The sequence below is a fragment of the Oratosquilla oratoria genome, chromosome 18 (assembly GCF_046742065.1).
Source record: "Oratosquilla oratoria isolate Oo_2021 chromosome 18, ASM4674206v1, whole genome shotgun sequence".
Classification (NCBI taxonomy): Eukaryota; Metazoa; Arthropoda; class Malacostraca; order Stomatopoda; family Squillidae; genus Oratosquilla; species Oratosquilla oratoria.
The window spans coordinates 24,945,411-24,967,910 of record NC_134794.1 but is presented as its reverse complement, the minus strand read 5'-3'; the positions used below and the strand labels follow the sequence as shown (position 1 = coordinate 24,967,910).

At 39.6% G+C, this 22,500-nt stretch overlaps 2 protein-coding genes across 2 annotated transcripts; both read left to right on the top strand.

The window, feature by feature from the left end:
* Positions 1–2,858: 2,858 nt before the first annotated feature.
* LOC143034788 (serine/threonine-protein kinase pim-3-like) lies at positions 2,859–3,395 on the top strand. The gene has a single exon (XM_076201135.1). The coding sequence runs from the start codon at positions 2,859–2,861 to the stop codon at positions 3,393–3,395; it is 537 nt and encodes a 178-aa protein (XP_076057250.1).
* Positions 3,396–13,249: 9,854 nt separating this feature from the next.
* On the top strand, positions 13,250–13,786 carry LOC143034787 (serine/threonine-protein kinase pim-1-like). Its single transcript, XM_076201134.1, has one exon. It carries the CDS (start codon positions 13,250–13,252, stop codon positions 13,784–13,786), a length of 537 nt encoding a protein of 178 aa, XP_076057249.1.
* The last annotated feature ends 8,714 nt before the right edge of the window (positions 13,787–22,500 follow it).

Genomic DNA, 22,500 nt, shown 5'->3' with positions numbered 1-22,500 from the left:
AAGAGCTCAATGCCCTCCAGCACCAGCAACAAACCAAGCCCACAGGATCACGGACCAGAAGTCAAACCAGAGCTTCCACCTCTCTCCTTGTTCTGTGACTGATGACTTCTCCCAGTGACCTTCCACAGGGACTAAAATTGACCTTTCCCTCTTTCCTCAGTAACCTTTCCCAGGGACTCCCATTGACCTTTCCTACTTCTCACAGTGACCTCAACCAAGAACTCCCCTTGCCCTCTCCTACTTCTCCCAGTGACATCATCCAAGGAGTCCCGATGACCTATCCAAATCTCCTTGATAAGCAATACAAGTCTTTCTGCAGAAATTATTCTTCACTAGAACTTCGCCTACAGCAACCCTTCAAGATATATAGTTATAGTTCTTCTCACCCTCTGAGAGAGGGAAAAAAACTTGAGTTATCGGTGTTTGTGTCAACAGTTTTAATGTACTGTTGCATAGATTGATTATAATCGTTGGCATTCATCAGCGCCTATGACATAACCCTTTCACGTGATACTGAAATCATGAATGATCATCACAGGTGAGAAATGTAGTAACACATTTGTAAATCACAACTAACACCACAGTCAGACCAAAGAAAGAGTTACATACATATACCAAAGGCTTCTCCCCCTTACAACGGGGGGTAGCCAAAAAGAAAAAGGCATCGAAAGCATTCCCACCCATTCCATCCCCTTCATATTCCACTCTCCTCCACCCTCCCTCTCATCTTGGATAACGGATAACGGGTCATCCCTGCATCCTGTCCACAGCCCTGGGCCAGAAGTAGTGTCGCAATAAAGAAATAAAGAGTTGAGTAAGCGAAACTATATATGTCATATAAGGGTTGTGGTAATGACGTTTGTTCTTTTTCAAGTTCTTTTCCTTTCGTAAGAGGTTGCTATTTAACACAGCACCCTCCTTCCACTTTGTACTACTGAAGAGGATTGAAGTGAGCAATCGAAATATTTAGTTTCGCTTAATTAACTCTTTCTTTCGTCCGACTGTGGTGTTAGTTGTGATGAATGATCATGTTCAAACCTTGAACAATGAGACTAAAAAGTTATTCTTGACACTGAAGATATTAAATATAAAAAAACAAGGCTATTAGCGCAGCTGACTTCAATCAAAATTGTCTACGCGAGAACCTGTGCCCAAGAAATACATACATATATATATATATATATATATATATATATATATATATATATATATATATATATATATATATATGTATATATATATATGTACAAAACAAATCACTAAGGACACGTGACAACAATACTTGCAGAAACCACTTGGAAAATAAAAGAAATTAATACCAAACGTTTTCGTCTATTCAAGATGATGTCTTCAATAGACGAAAACATTCGGTATTCATTTATTTAATTTGCCAATTGGTTTCTGCAAATATATACATATATATATATATATATACATATATATATATATATACATATGTGTATATACATATATAGATATACATATATATATACATATATGTATATATATATATATATATATATATATATATATATATGTGTGTGTGTGTGTGTGTGTGTGTGTGTGTGTGTGTCTGTGTGTGTGTGTGTGTGTGTGTGTGTGTGTGTGTGTGTGTGTGTGTGTGTGTGTGTGTGTGTGTGTGTGTGTGTGTGTGTGTGTGTGTGTGTGTGTGTGTGTGTGTGTGTGTGTGTGTGGGTGGGTGTGGGTGTGTGGGTGTGTGTGTGTGTGTGTGTGTGTTTTGCCCCCGTTAGGCAAGCTTATTCAGACGAAGAAACCTTCCGGCAGTCAAAGTGTTAACCCTTTGTGAAGTAAGGTGCCTCTTAAATGAATAAATTGTCTTGGAAGGAGCAAAATGAGAAAGAAAACGGTAATCACGAATAGGTATTCGATATCTGTTTACATCATTCAGAGAAGTTGTTTATTTATTTGTTTATCTATTCATTCATCTATTCATCTATTCATATTTATTTATGTTGATATATGGGTGCTTATTAAAGGACTTTGAGCGGGTGCTTGAAAAGACTCCCGTCATGTTAAGCCTGAGAGTATAGGAGTGGCACCATCATGGAAGGCGCTACACCAAAGGTTTCTCATAAAACACTGTCTCTTGTTGCTTGTCCACTGATATCATAAACGGGGATATGTTTATCTTGGACAAGAAGAACAAGAACAAGAACAAGATACAGCGAAGACATATCCGAGCTGACTTCGCCGTGATCTCTCTGAACTCATTATTTCCGTGTTAAAGACTCGAACCATAGGCAACAAATGATGACTCTCTCCCTCTCTCTCTCTCTCTCTCTCTCTCTCTCTCTCTCTCTCTCTCTCTCTCTCTCTCTCTTTGCATCTGCATAATTGGGAATTTTTTAAAGAGAAAATAAGGTTTTACATGTAGATACAAGCTTATATTAAGGTGTGTATTTGTATGCGCAATATGAACTACAGTCAGTACAGGTGTTTACTTTAATGAGAACAAGAACAAGATACAGCGAAGACATATCCGAGCACTATGAACCTGGAGCTGACTTCGCCGTGATCTCTCTCTGAACTCATTATTTCCGTGTTAAAGAGTCGAATCATAACCAGCGAATGATGACTCTCTCTCTCTCTCTCTCTCTCTCTCTCTCTCTCTCTCTCTCTCTCTCTCTCTCTCTCTCTCTCTCTCTTTGCATCTGCATAATTGGGAAATTTTAAAGATAACATAAGTTTTTACATGTAGATACAAGCTTATATTAAGGTGTGTATTCGTATGCGCAATACGAACTAGTCAGTACAGGTGTTTACTTTAATGTGTGATGTGACTTTTATTCATGACAAGGAATTGGGACATTCTCAAACAAAGACTCTCTTGGGAAAGGATGACGAAGCTGAACGAGTTCGAAGTGCAGGAGCTATTGGGCAAAGGAGGCATCGGCTCTGTCTACCGAGCCAAGCGGATCATCGATGGCCAGGAGGTCGCCCTGAAGAAAGTGCCCTTGGCGCGGATGAAATCATATAGACGTCGCAACGGGAAGAAAATCCCGAAGGAAGCTGCGCTTCTGAAGAAGGTGCAGAAGGTGCCCGGCGTCATCAAGCTGTATGATTATTTTATCGCCAATGATAATTTCTATATGGTAATGGAACTTATTCCGTCGTCCATGTCGTTGTACGATTATATAGAAAACGACAACGACCTATCGAATGTAGAAGTCCGAAGACTCTTCAAAAAGATTGTTACAACTATAAAAGGATGTTTTGAAGCCGCGGTCTGCCATAAAGATATCAAGCCAGAAAATATACTGCTCTTCAGGGACAAGAGTTCAGGCCAGCTTGATATCAAGGTAATCGACTTTGGTTGCGGAGAGCGCATTACGAGTTACAAAGGAACGGACACAGGCGGAACTCGAATTTACTAGCCTCCAGAATACATCAAAGGAGGCGAGTTCCTGCACATGCCCGCAACAGTCTGGAGCCTGGGCACTCTTCTTTACTACATGGTGTGCCGCCGTGATCCTTTCTACACAGACGCCTCCATATGTAGGGCCAGTCCGTCATTCCCGAAGAACGTTCCGAACGTCTGCCGGGACCTAATAATGCGATGCTTCGCAAAAGACCCTTGGGGCCGCCCATCACTCGACGGAATACTGTCCCATCAGTGGTTGGAGAATGAATCATCTTGCCTCTCCTTCGAAAAGGACGGAAAGACGGATTTCACTACCGAAGCGGAGCTCGAAACCGCTAACGTCGCCCGGAGAAATCCTAAAAGGAAAAAACGCCCGACGAAACCAGAAAACGTCTCTTTGACGACAAAGAAGAAAGGAAGGAAAAGAGACCATTCTGAAGAGGATGACATGCCTCGTGGGAGAAAGAGGCGATAAAAATGATAATGCGCCCACTACAGTAATGAGACGACGGCTTCAGAGTCTTTGGACTTGTGCCACAACGGCCATTGGAAAAAAAAAGTATGTTAAGAAAAAGAAGATCCCTAAGGAATAAGTTAAGTCGGTGCCAAGTCATTGGGAAAAGTCTAAATCTGTTAAGAGAAAAGCAGAGAAAGGGGAAAGCTGCAACATGTGACAAGATACAAGAACTTTCCAAAGGTAAAAAGTGCCAAGTTCAGAACTGGAGAACACATCATGCCCTTTAGAATTCTGTGGAAACTGACAACTGTCTAGTTCAGCCCAACCAAAGCAAGACATCGTAAGAAAATGGGATTTCCAAAAAGTTTGAAATAAAGGCCATTGGTTCCTCAAACGGCAGAGGGTTTCCCTCAGCTGAATAAAAACGTTTGGCGATGCTTTCAATATACAAAAACCCGACCACTTCTGTTCATAAAGGATCGCCGTCGTTTAAAGGCTCATTGAGATGGTGTTAACCCTTAAGCCTTGTTAAGATGGGGCTACTTTAGTAGCCGCAAGGGCTAGCGACTTGAAAACTACTCCTCTACTTGCACAGTGTAAACGGAAAGTTAGTTAACTTGCCTCAAAACTATCCTAGTGACAGCATTTACTTGATGGGGACGTCACCTTGCAGCTAGGACTAGCGGCTACTAAATTAATCCCGTCTCAACGAGACTTTAAACAATGTAGTTCAATTCGATTAAATAAACACCTAAGCAAGATACTGTAATGCCTGCCATTTGTTTTATATTATCTGTTTATTCATTTGTTATTATTTGTCTGTTTATTATCATTTGCTTGATTTTCATTATTTATAATTTATCTGTCTGGGGTATTGGCTGCTCCCCGTCTGGGGTATTGGCTGCATGTTATTGTGAAAAAGTAGCATGCAGTTGATACTTTAGTGTCTATATGGGGTGCCCCTATGGACCAGAGCCACACATCATTTTGCTTGTGATAGAGGAAAACTGTACATAGAAAAATTATGACACTTTTATACTACGACTGTCCCCCCGTTATGCTGTCCCCCAACCCCTTGTTACTGTCCTGTACCATTTCTCTGAATATTCATTTCTTTTTTTCGCCTACCTACCCTGTGGTGGGGGAAAAGAATAGTGCCACCAAGCACAGTATTTCCACTTGAGTCGTAGAAGGCGACAAAAAAAGGGACGGGGGAAGGGATTAGGAGTCCTACTACCTGTAGCCCCGAAAGGAGGCATTCCTAAGAAAGAAAGTAAAGACATAAGAGGGTCTGGGAGCTTTCCAACCAGTACCCTAAGGTTTGGGTCTTTTAATGTGCGTGGATGTGGTACAAATGAGAGTAAAAGGGAAGAGATAGGTAGTATTTTTGTGAGAAGAAAGATGGATGTACTGGCTTTGAGTGAAACTAAAAATGAAAGGAAAGGGCAACTGTGAGTTTGGGAGTGTAGCTGTGAGGTACTCAGGAGTGAAGAGGGGACGAGGGAGAGAAGGGATGGCTATACAAGTAAGTGAAGAGATAGGTAAGCGGGTAGTAGAGTGGAAGGAGGTGTCATCAAGGTTGATGTGGATAAAGGCGAAGCTGGGAAAAGAGATGTGGGTTTTTGTAAGTGCGTATGGGCCTGGTAGTGAGAAGAACGTAGAGGAAAGAGAGGCATTTTGGGTAGATATAAATGAGTGCATAGAGGGATTAGGGAGAAATGTCAATGTAGTTGTATTGGGAGACCTAAATGCTAGGGTAGGAAATGAACCAATTGACGGGGTGATTGGGAAGTATGGAGTTCGACGCAAAAATTGTAGTGGAGAGTTGATGGTGGAGATGTGTCTTGAAAGAGAGTTGATGATAGCAAATACAGTGTTTAAGAAGAAAGTCAAGCATAAGTACACATGGGAGAGGGTGGTGGATGGAAGGGTGGCAGATAGAGCGTTAATTGACTATATAGTGGTGACCAGGAGTATGGTAGGAAGAGTTTAGGATGTACATGTTCTAAGGAGAGAGAGTGGGGGAATATCAGATCATTTCCTGGTGGAAGGTAAATTGAGAGTAGAGAATAGGTGGAGAAAGAGGAAAAGGGCAGAAGGTAGGGAGGTACTTAGAGTGAACTGCTTAAATAAGGAAAAAAAGGAGAATGAGTATAAGAAGAAGCTGAGAGAGGAGTGGGAGAGAGTAAAGGATAGAGTAGAACTAGGAGTGAAGGAGGAATGGGGATGGTTCAAGGAGGGAGTCATAAGGTGTGCAAAGATGGTGTGTGGAACAAGGAGGGCGGGAGGAAATAGAAGGAAGGGTAGTGAATGGTGGGATGAGGAAGCAAAGAAGGGTGTAGAAGAGAAGAAGCAGGCATTCATAGATTGGCTACAAATTAGGACGAGGGAATCGTATGAGAGGTACAAAGTAAAGAGAAAGGAAGTTAAGCATAAGATAAAGGAAGCAAAGAGGAGAGCAGATGTGAAATGGGGAAAGAGTATGACAGAAAAAATTGAAAGTAATAAAAAGATGTTTTGGAAGGAAGTTAAAAGAGGAAGAGGGGGCGAATCAGGTAGAGAAGAAAAGGTAAAAGGTGCAGATGGAGAGATGATAATGGAAGAGAAGGCAGTGAGAGGAAGGTGGGCAGAGTATTTTAGGGAGTTACTAAATGTGAAGGGGGATAGGGAGGGAAGGTAGTTGCAGTGGGATATGCTAAGAAAATGAGAGTGATGAGTGAGGAAAATGGAGGAGAAATAGGGAAGGATGAAGTGAAAGCAGCTGTTAAGATGATGAGAGCAGGTAAGGCACCTGGGTTGGATGGATGCCATGCAGAATATCTGAAGAAAGGAGATACAGTGATTGTGGACTGGCTGGTGAGGTTATTTAATGTATGTTTAAAAGAGGGTAGAGTACCGGAGGACTAGAGGAGTGCCTGTATAGTTCCGCTTTACAAAGGAAAGGGGGACAAGTGTGAGTGTAGTAGTTACAGAGGGATCAGCTTGCTGAGTGTAGTTGGGAAGGCTTATGGCAGGGTCTTGATTGAGAGTATTAGGGGGGAACAGAGGGAGTAATTGGTGAGGAACAGTGTGGTTTTAGGACAGGTAAGGGTTGTATAGATCTGATTTTTGTGGTATGACAGATGTGTGAGAAAGCTATAGGAAAAGGTAAGGATGTTTTTTTACGGATGTAGAAAAGGCTTTCGACGGGGTAGACAGGAAGGCACTGTGGGAGGTATTGCAGATATATGGGATAGGAGGAAAGCTGTTAAGAGCAGTCAAGAGTTTTTATGAGAGTAGTAGAGCTTGCGTTAGGATTAGAAATGGAGAGAGTGAATGGTTTGAGGTAAAGGTGGGACTTCGTCAGGGGTGTGTTATGTCGACCTGGCTGTTCAATCTTTATATGGATGGGGTGGTGCGAGAGGTGAATGCAAGGGTAGTGGGTCAGGGGTTGGAGATGATTAAAGAAAATGGAGAAAAGTGGGAGGTGAGCCAGTTGTTGTTTGCTGACGACACTGCGCTTGTAGTAGGATCAGAGGAGGGATTGAGGAAGTTAGTGACAGAGTTTGAGAAGGTGTGTGAAAGAAGGAAGCTGAAGATAAATGTGGGCAAAAGTAAGATGATGAGATGTACAAGGGGAGAGAGTGACAGTAGGCTGGAAGTGAGCATTAAAGGTGAGGAACTGAAGGAATTGGATAGTTTCAGATACTTGGGTGCGAATGTGACAGGAAAGGGAGGAGTGAGTGTGGAGGTAGAATGTAGATTGAGAGAAGCGAGTAAATGCCTTGGTGGATTGAAAAGTGTAATGAGAAATCGACATCTGGGAATGGATGCTAAGAGGAGGTTATATGAAGGAGTGATTGTGCCAACAACAATGTACGGGGCAGAAACATGGGACATAAGAGAGGAAGAGAGAAGGTGTTTGAATGTGTTTGAGATGAAATGTCTCAGAAGTATGATAGGGGTTACTAGGCTAGATAGAGTGAGAAATGAGGAGGTGAGGAGGAGAACGGGGGTGGAAAGGGAGTTGGGAGATAGGGTTGATGAAAGAGTATTAGGATGGTTTGGACACATGGAAAGAATGAGTGAAGAAAGATTAGTAAAAGAAGTGTGGAAGGCGGAGGTGGAAGGAGTGAAAATGAGGGGGCGTCCTAGGATGAGATGGATGGATGGGGTGAAAAGGGCTTTACAAAAGAGAGGAATGTCTGTAGAGGAAGGACGGTGGAGGACAAAAGATAGGGGTGAATGGAGAAGGGTCGGGTATAGATGAGGCTGTGATGCATGAGGGGGAGTGGGTGGGGGATGGGGGATGGGGGGTGAGGAAGTATGTATGAAAAAAAAAATTGACGCAGCACGAAGGGATCTCTCCCCGCTATCTCCTTTCCTGCATGAGGGGACGGAGAGGGGGGATCGCCGATTTAATGAAGCGGCCTTGCTGTGGATGTACTGTGTCTTGCGACATTGCTTCTGACCCAGGGCAGTGGACAAGATGCAGGGATGACCCGTCATCCAGGAGGTGCCAAGATAGGAGGGAGGGAGGAGGGTGGAGGGGAGTGGAATATATGGGAAATGAAATGGGTGGGAGTGATTTCTATGCCTTTTTCTTTTTGGCTACCCCCTGTGTAAGGGGAAAAAAGCCTTTGGTATATGTATGTATGTATGTATCTGCCAATTTATCATTATTTGGTATTTACCTGTTTGTTTATTATTTACCATTAGTAAGTTTGTTTATTATTTACCATTAGTAAATTTGCGGTAGACACTAAAATAGGACGCCTAATTAGGTCAGGAGACGACGCAGAGATTCTGCCGGATGATCTTGATAAATTGTTAACATGGTCGGTGAAGTGGCAAATGAACTTCAATATCTCTAAGTGTAGCGTCTTAAACGTAGGGCTACACAACCCCGAAAATAGATACAGCTTAATTAACACGTTTTTAGAAAAATCTGAGTACGAGAGGGACTTGGGAGTTCTGGTGAGTCAGGACCTTAAAATCAGGAAGCAGTACATTAGCGCCAGAAATAAAGCTAGCAGTGCACTAAGTTTCATTGCTAGGACGGTAACGAATAGAAGTGCAGAGGTAATTATTAAACTCTATCTAGCGATAGTTAGACCCATCCTTGACAATGCGGTACAGTTTTGGTCTCCGTCCTACAGAATGGACATACATTCACTGGAATCAGTACAGAGAAGAATGACCAAAATGATACATGGAACTCAGAAATTTGCCTTACGAAGAGAGGATTAGGCACCTTAACTTACACTCTCTGGAAAGACGCAGAGTGCGGGGTGATTTAATAGAAGTGTTCAAGTGGATCAAAGGTTATGACAAGGGTAATGTAAACAAGGTCATCATAATAAAACAACAGGGCAGGACTCTCTTTGTGCTGGGACTGATGACTTCCTCCAGTGACCTTCCCCAGGGACTCAAATTGACCTTTCCCTCTTTCCTCAGTAACCTCTCCCAGGGACTCCCATTGACCTTTCCTACTTCTCACAGTGACCTCAACCAAGAACTCCCCTTGCTCTCTCCTACTTCTCCCAGTGACATCATCCAAGGAGTCCCGATGACCTATACTACATTTCCTAATAACCTCATTTGATAAGCAGTACAGGTAGGTCTGCAGACATTATTCTTCACTAGAACTTCGCCTACAGCAACCCTTCAAGATAGATAGTTATAGTTCTTCTCACCCTCTGAGAGAGGGGAAAAAATTGAGTCTTCGGTGTTTGTGTCAACAGTTTTATTGTACTGTTGCATAGATTGATTATAATCGTTGGCATTCATCAGCGCCTATGACAAAAGCCTTTCACGTGATATTGAAATCATGAATGATCATCACAGGTGAGAAATGTAGTAACACATTTGTATACCACAACTAACACCATTGCATTGGTCCCTCAAGCGGCATAGAGTTTCCCTCAGCTGAATAAAAACCTTTGGCGATCCTTTGAATATACAAAAACCCGACCGCCTTTGTTCATAAAGGATCGCCGTCGTTTAAAGGCTCATTGAGATGGTGTTAACTCTTAAGCCTTGTTGAGATGGGGCTAGTTTAGTAGCCGCAAGGGCTAGCGACTTGATAACTACTCTACTTGCACAGTGTAAACAGGAATTAGTTAACTTGCCTCCAAACGGGGACGTCACCTTGCAGATAGGACTAGCGGCTACTAAACTAACCCCGTGTCAACGAGACATTTAGCAATGTAGTTCAGTTCGAAGCTTTAAGATTCGTTTAAATAAACACCTAAGCAATATGCTGTAATACCTGCCATTTGTTTTATATTATTTGTTTATTAGTTTGTTATTATTTTTCTGTTTATCATCATCTGCTTGATTTTCATTTATTATTATTTATCTTTCAATTTATCATTATTTGCTATTTACCTGTTTGTTTAATATCTACCTATGCATTTATTAATTCTATTTAATATTTATGTTATTATAACTTTTATGCATTAATTTATTTACTTATTTATCATTATCATATTTTTTTCGCATCCGACCTAGTTATGGAGCTAAAGGTCTCCTTTTAGCATGCTCCTCCTTTGTAATCCTTTGTAATTCAGCTAAATGGAATCATCAGGTGACAGTCGTTAAGTCTACATCATATGGCAAAATGATGGGTACACAGAGTAGTATTGAGGTAAGGAGCGTAACAGAAAAGCTGCCACCTTCCATGGACCGAACACGAGACTCCCAATTGCCGGTGGGTGAGCTTACCGATTAATTACACTACGGTCGCCTCCAGTGATTAATCGCAAATATCACTCATAACGTTCCCTCTACCTCACTTTCCACCAAACACCCCAACCCCTACTCCCGCCGCCAGTGTCAAGTCTGGGTGTGTGTACCTCTATGGGATCCAACTCACTGCACCACCTTACATATCGAGGGTACTTGAAGAATCCTCCAGTATATTAGTGACGAATATGATTAGTAAAATAAAGGGGTAATAGAAGCAGAAAACACCGCCTTTGCACAAGGGTGGCAACAAGATAAAATTTGATGTGTTATATTTCCATGGACCGCTCGTACGTAGATAGTTGTCAATTAATACTGATGATGCTATGCACACATCATATCATACCTATGAAATATCCATAGGTAATGGGAAATTGAGACTCTACAATGTTTACTCTGCTCCAGGAAAAATCAATCGCTCCGTCCTCCCCCCACACACGTCTCACAGTGTGATCTACATGGGGGACTTTAACGCCCTGCACTCTGCCCTAGGAGGTTCTGTTAAGCAAGATGAATCGCCTCACGGCAGCCAGAGCAGGATACACAAAATATATCCACATTTATTGTAGACTTGTTAATCAAGAACTTAGGGGTGGAGGGTACCAAAACTGAATAAAAGTCCCTGGCTTCAGCCTTTTTTTTGTAAGTAAATTCGTCTACTGTGGTTCAGTAATGCAGCATTGTAGTCTATGAATGATTCACCATGGTCTTGCCCAGTGTCAACGGAAATTTGTGCTACAACGCCCCCAGAGCTCAATGCCCTCCAGCACCAGCAACAAACCAAGCCCATAGGATCACGGACCAGAAGTCAAACCAGAGCTTCCACCTCTCTCTTTGTTCTGTGACTGATGACTTCTCCCAGTGACCTTCCCCAGGGACTCAAATTGACCTTTCCCTCTATCCTCAGTAACCTTTCCCAGGGACTCCCATTGACCTTTCCTACTTCTCACAGTGACCTCAACCAAGAACTCCCCTTGCTCTCTCCTACTTCTCCCAGTGACATCATCCAAGGAGTCCCGATGACCTATCCTAATCTCCTAATAACCTCACTTCATAAGCAGTACAAGTCTTTCTGCAGACATTATTCTTCACTAGAACTTAGCCTACAGCAACCCTTCAAGATATATAGTTATAGTTCTTCTCACCCTCTGAGAGAGGGGAAAAACTTGAGTTTTCGGTGTTTGTGTCAACAGTTGTACTGTTACATAGATTTATTATAATCGTTGGCATTCATCAGCGCCTATGACAAGACCCTTTTCACGTGATATTGAAATCATGAATGATCATCACAGGTGAGAAATGTAGTAACACATTTGTATACCACAACTAACACCACAGTCGGATGAAAGAAAGAGTTACATACATATACCAAAGGCTTTTCTCCCTACACAGGGGGTAGCCAAAAAGAAAAAAGGCATAGAAACCATTCCCACCCATTCCATCCCCTTCATATGCCACTTTCCTCCACCCTCCCTCTCATCCTGGCACTTCCTGGATGACGGGTCATCCCTATATCCTGTCCACTGCCCTGGGCCAGAAGTAGAGTCGCAAGACAGAAAGAAAGAGTTAAGTAAGCGAAACTATATATGTCACGGTGAGGGGTTAGCAAGCGGCTCAAACACCAACAGAGGGATTTGGATGATGGAGAACATAAGCACAGGGGAAGGCTCGGAACCCTAAACACTTAACGTTTCTTTCTCCATCATCCAAATCACACACACACACACGCACACACACACACACACACACACACACATATATATATATATATATACAGTATATATATATATATATATATATATATATATATACAGTATATATATATATATATATTTTTTTTTTTTTTTTTTTTGTGCCACCGCTAGGCAAGCGTATTCAGGCGAGGAAACCTTCCGGCAGTCAAAGTGTCAACCCTTTGGGAAATAAGGTGTTTTCTATTAAATGAATAAATTGTCTTGGAAGGAGCAAAATGAGAAAGAAAACAGTTATCACGAATAAGTATTCGATATGTGTTTCCACCATTCAGAGAAGTCATTTATTTATTTGTTTATCTATTTATTCATCTCCTTATCTATTCATATTTATTTATCTTAATATATGGGTGCTTATTGAAAGGGCTTTGAGCGGGTGCTTGAAAAGACTCCCGTCATGTTATGCATGAGACTATAGGAGTGGCACCATCATGGAAGGCGCTACACTAAAGGTTTCTCATAAGACACTGTCTCTTGTTGCTTGTCCACTGATATAAGCAACAGGGATATGTTTATCTTGGACAAGAGGAAGAAGAAGAAGATACAGCGAAGACATATCCAAGCACTATGAACCTGGAGCTGACTTCACCGTGATCTCTCTCTGAACTCATTATTTCCGTGTTAAAGAGTCGAATCATAATGATGACTCTCTCTCTTTCTCTCTCTTTCTCCCTCTCTCTCCCTCCCTCCCTCTCTCTCTCTCTCTCTCTCTCTCTCTCTCTCTCTCTCTCTCTCTCTCTTTGCATCTGCATAATTGGGATTTTTTAGGAGAACCTAAGTTTTTACATATATATACAAGCTTATATTAAGGTGTGTATTCGTATGCGCAATATGAACTACAGTCAATACAGGTGTTTACTTTAAGGTGTGATGTGACTTTCATTCATGACAAGGAATTGGGACATTCTAAAGCAAAGACTCTCTTGGGGAAGGATGACGAAGCTGAACGAGTTCGAAGTGCAGGAGCTATTGGGCAAAGGAGGCATCGGCTCTGTCTACCGAGCCAAGCGGATCATCGATGGCCAGGAGGTCGCCCTGAAGAAAGTGCCCTTGGCGCGGATGAAATCATATAGACGTCGCAACGGGAAGAGAATCCCGAAGGAAGCTGCGCTTCTGAAGAAGGTGCAGAAGGTGCCCGGCGTCATCAAACTGTATGATTATTTTATCGCCAATGATAATTTTTATATGGTAATGGAACTTATTCCGTCGGCCATGTCGTTGTACGATTATATAGAAAACGACAACGACCTATCGAATGTAGAAGTCCGAAGACTCTTCAAAAACATTGTTACAACTATAAAAGGATGTTTTGAAGCTGGGGTCTCCCATAAAGATATCAAGCCAGAAAATATACTGCTCTTCAGGGACAAGAGTTCAAACCAGCTTGATATCAAAGTAATCGACTTTGGTTGCGGAGAGCGCATTACGAGTTACAAAGGAACGGACACAGGCGGAACTCGAATTTACTAGCCTCCAGAATACATCAAAGGAGGCGAGTTCCTGCACATGCCCGCAACAGTCTGGAGCCTGGGCACTCTTCTTTACTACATGGTGTGCCGCCGTGATCCTTTCTACACGGACGCCTCCATATGTAGGGCCAGTCCGTCATTCCCGAAGAACGTTCCGAACGTCTGCCGGGACCTAATAATGCGATGCTTCGCAAAAGACCCTTGGGGCCGCCCATCACTCGACGGAATACTGTCCCATCAGTGGTTGGAGAATGAATCATCTTGCCTCTCCTTCGAAAAGGACGGAAAGACGGATTTCACTACCGAAGCGGAGCTCGAAACCGCTAACGTCGCCCGGAGAAATCCTAAAAGGAAAAAACGCCCGACGAAGCCCCAAAACGTCTCTTTATCCATAAAGAAGAAAGGAAGGAAAAGAGACCATTCTGAAGAAGATGACACGCTTCGTGGGAGAAAGAGGCGATAAAAATGATAATCCGCCCACTACAGTAATGGGACGACGGCTTGAGAGTCTTTGGACTTATTGACTTGTGCCACAACGGCCATTGGAAAAAATGCATGTTGTTAAGAAAAAGAAGATCCCTAAGGAAGAGGTTAAGTCGGTGCCAAGTAATTGGAAAAAGTCTAAATCTGTTAAGAGAAAAGCAGAGAAAAGGGAAAGCTGCAATATGTGACAAGATTTAAGAACTTTACAAAGATAAAAAGTGCCAAGTTCAGAAATGGAGAACACATCATGCCCTTTAGAATTCTGTGGAAACTAATAACTGTCTGGTTCAACCGAATCAAAGCAAGACATCGTGAGAAAATGGGATTTCCAAGAAGTTTGATAAAGGGCATTGGTCCCTCAAGCGGCAGAGGGTTTCCCTCAGCTGAATAAAAACATTTGGCGATGCTTTGAAGATACAAAAACCCAACCACCTTTGTTCATAAAGGATGGCCGTCGTTTGAAGGCTCATTGAGATGGTGTTAATCCTTAAGTCTTGTTGAGATGGGGCTAGTTTAGTAGCCGCAAGGGCTAGCGACTTGAAAACTACTCTACATGCACAGTGTGAACGGAAAGTTAGTTAACTTCCCTCCAATTTATTCTAGTGACAGCACTTATTTGACGGGGACGTCACCTTGCAGCTAGGACTAGCGGCTACTAAACTAATCCCGTGTCAACAAGACTTTAAGCATTGTAGTTCAGTTCGAAGCTTTAAGATTCGTTTGAATAAACACCTAAGCAAGATCCTGTAATGCCTGCCATTTGTTTCATATAATATATTTGTTTATTTGTTTGTTATTATTTGTCTGTTTGTTTATTATCATTTGCTTGATTTTCATTTATTATTATTTATCTGTCAATTTATCATTATTTGCTATTTACCCGTTCGTTTATTATGTATCTATGCATTTATTCATCTTATTTGATATTTATGTTATTATAACTTTTATGCATTCATTTATTTATTTATTTATCATCAATATATTTTTTTTGCATCCGACCTAGTTATGGACCAAACGGTCTCCTGTCGGCATGCTCCTCCTTTGTAATCCTTTGTAATTCAGCTAAATGGAATCATCAGGTGACAGTCGTTAAGTCTACATCAGTCTCTGACTCGTGCCGTTCACACCCTCCGCTCAGCGCTCCCTACGAGAAAGTAATACAACATGGCACATACCACAAACAGCAACAGCTCCAAGAAACTTGAAGATATGGTGGAGAGTCTCGTGAAAGCAAGAGAAGAGGACAGACAGTTCCTTTTGCAAGCAAGGAAAGAAGACCAGCAGTTTCTAAGCGAGCTAAAAGCGATAGTCATACAATTAAGGCTGGAGATACAAGATCTCAAATCGACTGTAGTTAATCTCCAAGCTAGAGTGAAAGACCTGGAGACACGAGGAGAGAAGATATCATCATCAGTGGTTTAAAGATTGTGAAAACGTATTCGGAAGCCGTGAAAGGTGATTCCGACTATAGTGTGGATAACAGTGGACGGAACATTGTAGAAAATCAAGTGATCCATTCTCTAAGTAACAAGGAAATACAGATCAGAAACACAGAGATATCAGCTTGCCATACACTGGGAAAAAGAAAACAGGACGGTACCCAAAATGTAATCGTGAGATTCGTATCAAGAAAGTCGAAGGTGAACGTGCTGAAAAACGCCAAGAAACTGAAGGGGACGGGCATCTACGTGAATGAGCACCTGACGAAACGAACCGGAGAGATTGCAAAAACAGCACGCGACATGAGGAAACAAGGGAAGATCATCTCGATATGGACAAGAGACTGCAAGGTGTATATCAAGTGCAGGGATGAAAAAGTACGTCAGGTAAGTAATCTTGGACAATTAGTTGAATTTCAATACTTCACATTCCCTAATCTCCTGACACAAACATAACCATGAACACTACAACTAACACAAAAACAAAAACAAACATAACAAAAAACTGTTCTTCATGCCATACCCTTGTCCCTACCAATCACCTCAAATGTACATTGTGCAAACATTTGCAGCATTTCATGTGTGTAAATATACCCGTAAATACTGCCAAAAATAACCACAATATTTTCAGAAACTGGTCCTGCACAGACTGCTCAAAAACATTTCCCTATCATGCCATCTCAAACACAGAAATTGATTTTTTGTTTTCCGCGCCAAATCTCGCATCAAAAAACCCAGATGTATATACCGTAATTAAGAAGTATAAAGAAATAGACAAAAAATATCAGAAAAGGAGTTTTCCATATCCAATCACAATACCCAAAATGACCCCGAATTAAATTTCTATTCAAAACTAACAAAAGACAGCGATTACTATAGTGATACACAATATGACACAGTATTTCGTGATATTGATGGATTCACACTAATTCACATTAATGCAAGGAGCCTAAACGCTAATTATCAGAAAATTGACTGTTATCTCAAGTTACTTAACGTTACTTGAAGTTATAGTGATAAGCGAAACATGGATTGACCCAGGATGTCTAGTAAACTTCCTACAAGATTATACTCCCTACAGTGTTAATAGACAGATCCAAAAAGGCGGCGGAGTCTCTATCTTCATAAAAAAATCAATTTCATGCAAACTAATAAATCAATCCACTAATTCGCATGAAAATCTATATGATTGCGTAGCCGTTGAGATTTTCTGTAAAAAAAATACCGTCATAACAAGTATCTATAGAAAGCCAGGCACGAACATCAATGAGTTCACAAATATGCTTGAAGAAATCATAACTCCATTTAGAAATAAAAACCTATATCTCTGTGGAGACTTCAACATAGATTTACTTAAGTATGAGACTTACGAACAAACAAGACACTTTAAAGATATGATTTTGTCTTTAGATATATATCCTTTGATAAATAAACCAACCCGAATAACAAATACAAGTGAAACAATAATAGATAACATTTTCAACAATATTGTAAATTCCGAGATTCACGGTGGTATCTTAATAAGTGACATAAGTGACCATCTACCGGTATTCACTATCAATCCAAAAGAAATGCATTGCATAACAAAACCCAGAACGCACTAAAACGTAAAATAGACGAAAAAAGTATTGCAAAATTAAATCAATGCTTAAAAGAAGAAAATTGGGATCAGGTTTACGAGTCAGAAAGTGCCAATCTATCATATAACGAACTTGTAAGCATTATCATGAGTAATGTAAACAAATGCTGCCCAGAGAGAGAAGTAGAAATAAAACCATATAACGTAAACTCAAAACCATGGTTTACAAACGGTCTTAAGAACGCGTGTCGAAAGAAAAACCAACTTTACAAGAAATCTATTAAAAGCAAGTCCTTGACAGACGAAAACAAATTCGAAGCGTATAAAAACAAACTTACAAAAATCTTACGCAACTGTGAAAAAAATACTATGACACACTGCTTGAAAATTATAATTGTAATATAAAAAAGACATGGGAAGTAATGAACAACTTAACTAGGCCCAAAAATAATAACAACGATGAATTCATAGACATTATCAAAAACGGAAAAACTAAAAAAGAAGTAGCAAACGAATTTAATGAATTTTTCTCCCATGTAGGACCTAACTTCGCGAAACAAATAAAGACAGCACATCAAACTTATGAGACCTTTTTGAAACACCGAATAAATAACACTATGTTTTTAAAACCCATCACGGAAAACGAACTTATGAACACAGTAAAATCGATGCAGAACAAGAAATCACTCGATTGCACAGGAATCAATATGAACCTCGTAAAACAGATTATGCCTATCATCAAAAATCATTTTATGACAATATGCAATCAATCATTTGAACAAGGAATATTTCCAGATGCAATGAAAATAGCGAATGTAATACCGATATTCAAACCAGCCGACAAATCAAGTTATAATAACTATAGACCAATTTCACTATTACCACATTTTTCCAAAATTCTTGAAGTTATTCACAATTCGCCTTGACTCATTTATAAAAAAATGACGTCATTCACCATAGTCAATATAGATTTCAACGAAATCTTTCAACGTCAACAGCAGTAATGGAATTAATTGAAGAGATAACTAACAATATAGAACAAAAGAAAAAGACAACCGGCATATCTATTGATCTAAAAAAGGCATTTGACACAGTAAATCATGAAATCCTAATTCGAAAGGCCGAATAGTATGGGCTAAGAGGTAAGGTTAAAAAGTTATATATATATAAAAAAAAAAAAAAAAAAACAGGAAACAATATGTAGCAATTGAGGAAGAAAGATCACATATTCTACCAGTTACATGCGGAGTACCTCAAGGTTCAGTTCTAGGACCCAAGCTATTCTTATTATACATTAATGACATTACAAATGTATCCAACCTTATGAAATTTATACTGTTCGCCGACGATACCACCATTCTATGCTCTGATATAAATTCCGACAAACTGATCAAGACAATTAATGAAGGATTATGTCAGCTATCTAACTGGTTTTCAGCCAATAAACTATCCTTAAATGTATCAAAAACTAACTACCTGTTTTTTCTACAAAAATAATGAAAGCACTAAGCCAATAAAAGTAAACAACAAAATTATTGAAAAAGCGTCCGTCAGTAAATTCCTAGGCGTGTATTTAGACGATCAACTTAATTGGAAACATCATATAAATCACGTGATAAATAAGATGTCCAAAACTTTAGGAATAATGCATAAAATGAGAAATATCCTCAATGAAAATACGCTACGTACCATTTACTGTAGTCTACTACTGTAGTCTACTACTGTTCAGAAATTTAGGATAATACTTATGAAACTAATTTCTAACGCATAATTACCTCACAAAAAAAAAAAAAAACACTGCGTATAGTATGCAATGTAGGTCGTCTAGAACATACAAATAATCTATTTAAAAAACTAAGTCTACTGAAATTCATGGACTTAATAAAGTACAAAACCGCCATTGTTATGCACCAAATCTACAATAAACAAATGAATCAAAACATATTGAAATTTTACTCACCTTACGAAACAAGCTATGCGACCAGGCATACAAATGATTTCTTTGAAACTCAATACAGAACAACCAAAAAAGGCCAATGCTTATCTATTATAGGTCTTAACACATGGAATAAACTTGAAAAGGAATTACCTAAGACAAAATGTTTATCAACATTCAAACGATATTTAAAAAAGTCATTAATCTATAAGTATTAGTATATTGAACATTTCAGGTCCATTCCATGATTGTATTCATGGAGAAACTGTCATGTACCACCTAAGTCTGCCGCTCTTTTTTTTTTTTTTTTTTCTTGTTCCTGCAGGTAACGGTGACCCGGATCCGCGCAGTAAGCAATTATCGTCCCGTCAACAATCGACCTGACCTCTCACTTCTCACCTGACCCCCACAAGATGCGATGCTCACATGTGACCCCGATTCCTACGTGAGGTCGGAGTTTACAAAGGATTACAAAGGCGGAGCATGCCGACAGGAGACCTTTTGATCCATATCTAGGTCGGATGCAAAAAAAAAAATAATAAAAAAAAATAAAAAAATCATATTAATAATAAATCAAAACTATAATAATGTAAAAATAACAAATAAAATACATAAATAAATGCATAGGTATAGTTGAATAACAAACAAAAAGGTAAATAGTAAATGATTATAAACTGACATATAACTAATAATAAATGAAAATCAGACAGACAAATTATAACAAAACAAAAACAAATAATATAACATAAATTATAATCATTACAGCATCTTACTTAGGTATTTATCTAAATGATTCTTAAAGCTTCGAACTGAACTACATTGCACTACCTGTGCAGGAAGTTTATTCCATTCATTAACTACACGGTTGGCAAAGTTGTTTCTACCTACTTCCAAATTGAATCTATTTCCGGACAGTTTGAGACCATTGTTTCTTGTCTGATTCTCATTCAATGTGAAAATTTGGTCACTTTTGATGTTGTCAATTCCCTTTAGAATTTTAAAGACCTGTATCAAGTCACCTCTGAGTCTACGCTTTTTTAGGGAAAACAGATTCATGTGCTTAAGTCGATTTTCGTATGATTTATTTTTGATATTTGGAATCAGTTTTGTGGCTCGCCGTTGTACTTTTTCCAGTCTGTCAATGTCTTTAATGAGATTCGGTGACCATACGGAAACAGCATATTCCAAATGTGGACGAACTAACGATTTATATAGCTTGTTAATGAGTGATGGACTTTTGAAATCAAAAGATCGCGCAATCAATCCCAGAATCTTATTTGCTTTCTCAGAGGCTGAAATACACTGCTTGGATGATTTGAGGTCGTTACTGATAATCACGCCGAGATCTTTTTCACTATCCACTTTTGTTAACGAATTTCCAAATAACTTGTAATCGTACTTACTTTTATTTTTACCTATGTGCATTACCTTGCATTTACTTGTGTTAAATTTCATTAGCCACTTTTCAGACCATTGCTGTAATTGATCTAAATCTTCTTGAATATCTAATTGGTTTGAGTGATCATTTGCCACTCCGCACAGTTTTGTATCATCAACAAATTTGGAAACAGTAGATTTTAGTCCATGGTCTATATCATTTATATATACTATGAATAGAAGTGGCCCAAGAACGGAACCCTGAGGAACTCCACTTGCAACACTTTTCCATCTAGAAGTTTTTCCATTTAAAACAACTCTCTGTTTTCGACCATTCAACCAATTACTAGTCCAACCTAATAGGCTACCACTTATTCCATGCAAAGCTAGTTTAGTAAGTAGTCTTTCGTGTGGGACGGTATCAAAAGCTTTTGCAAAGTCTAGATATATTAAATCTATATTGTTTCTTTTGTCATAATTCGAGATAACTGTGTTGTAGAATTCGAGTAAGTTAGTCACGCAAGAACGTTTCCGTCTGAAACCATGCTGGCTATCATTTATCAAACGGTTACTTTCTAAATGATGTTCGATAGCATCTCTGATGATAGTTTCCATTATTTTTCCTACGATTGAAGTCAAACGTATAGGCCTATACTTATTTGGTTTCTTTTTGTCACCTTTTTTGAATATGGGAGTAACGTTAGCTAGCTTCCATTCTCTTGGGACATCTCCGGATATGATGGATTTCTTGAAAATAATTTCTAATGGAACAACAATCTCATTTTTCATTTCCTTTAAGATTCTTGGATGCCAACCGTCAGGCCCTGGTGTTTTATTAACTTTGAGTTTGTCTATACACCTTTTAATTTTTTTTTTTGTTATATTTACCGTAGTGAGTAAGTTTACCCCAGACTTTTCACAGGTTTCAGTTTGGAATTCACTTTGAGGTGTTTCGTTTACGAATACCGAGCTAAAATAATTGTTTAAGATATTACACATTCCTTCATTTGAATATTCAAGTTGACCGTCAGCAGATAATAGTGGACCAATGTGATTCCTAACAACCTTTTTATCTCTAATGTAACTATAGAATTCTTTGGGATTCTCTTTGGATTTATCAGCGATGTTCATTTCGTATTGTCGTTTTCTTTTTCGTATTGTCTTTTTTAAATCTCTCTGTATTGATACATAACTTTCATAGTCATTAGATGCACCCGAGCACTTATATTTCTTATAAGCCTGTCTCTTTTTAGCAATACTTTTTTCAGTTTCTTTGTCGAGCCACTTTGGGCGAGCCTGATTTGGGGGACGTCTGTCCTTAAAAGGAATGTAAGTTTGAATCATCTTAGTGAGCGTATTTTGAAATATTTCCCACATCTGATCTACAGGCCTTTCGTTTAATTTTGCCTCCCAATCTGTAAGCTGAAGCTCCTGACGTAGTTCTATGAACTGAGCTTTACTGAAATCGGGTATTTTAGAAGCACAAGTATCTATTCTAAAATTGTTTAGGAGTTTGAATCTGACTAAATTGTGATCGCTATTTGCAACAGATTCACCGACTTCTACATCAGTTACCATGCTTTCGCGGCTAGTGATCAATAAATCGAGCAAGTTTCCATATCTTGTGGGCTCTTTTACATGCTGAATTAAGTAATTTTCACCAAGAAAATCAATCAAGCGACTACCTATATGGCCATGTTCAAGGGTCATCCAATCAATGTCAGTAAAATTGAAATCACCCATTATCAATAAATCCCGGTTGCAGAAACTAGACAGTTCTTGAAATAACAGTTTGTCGTCTGCTAATGATAATGTCTTTGGCCTATATATTACACCTATATTCATTTTTTGTCCATTTGTTAGGGTTAACTCAACCCACAAACTGTCATATGAATCCTGTT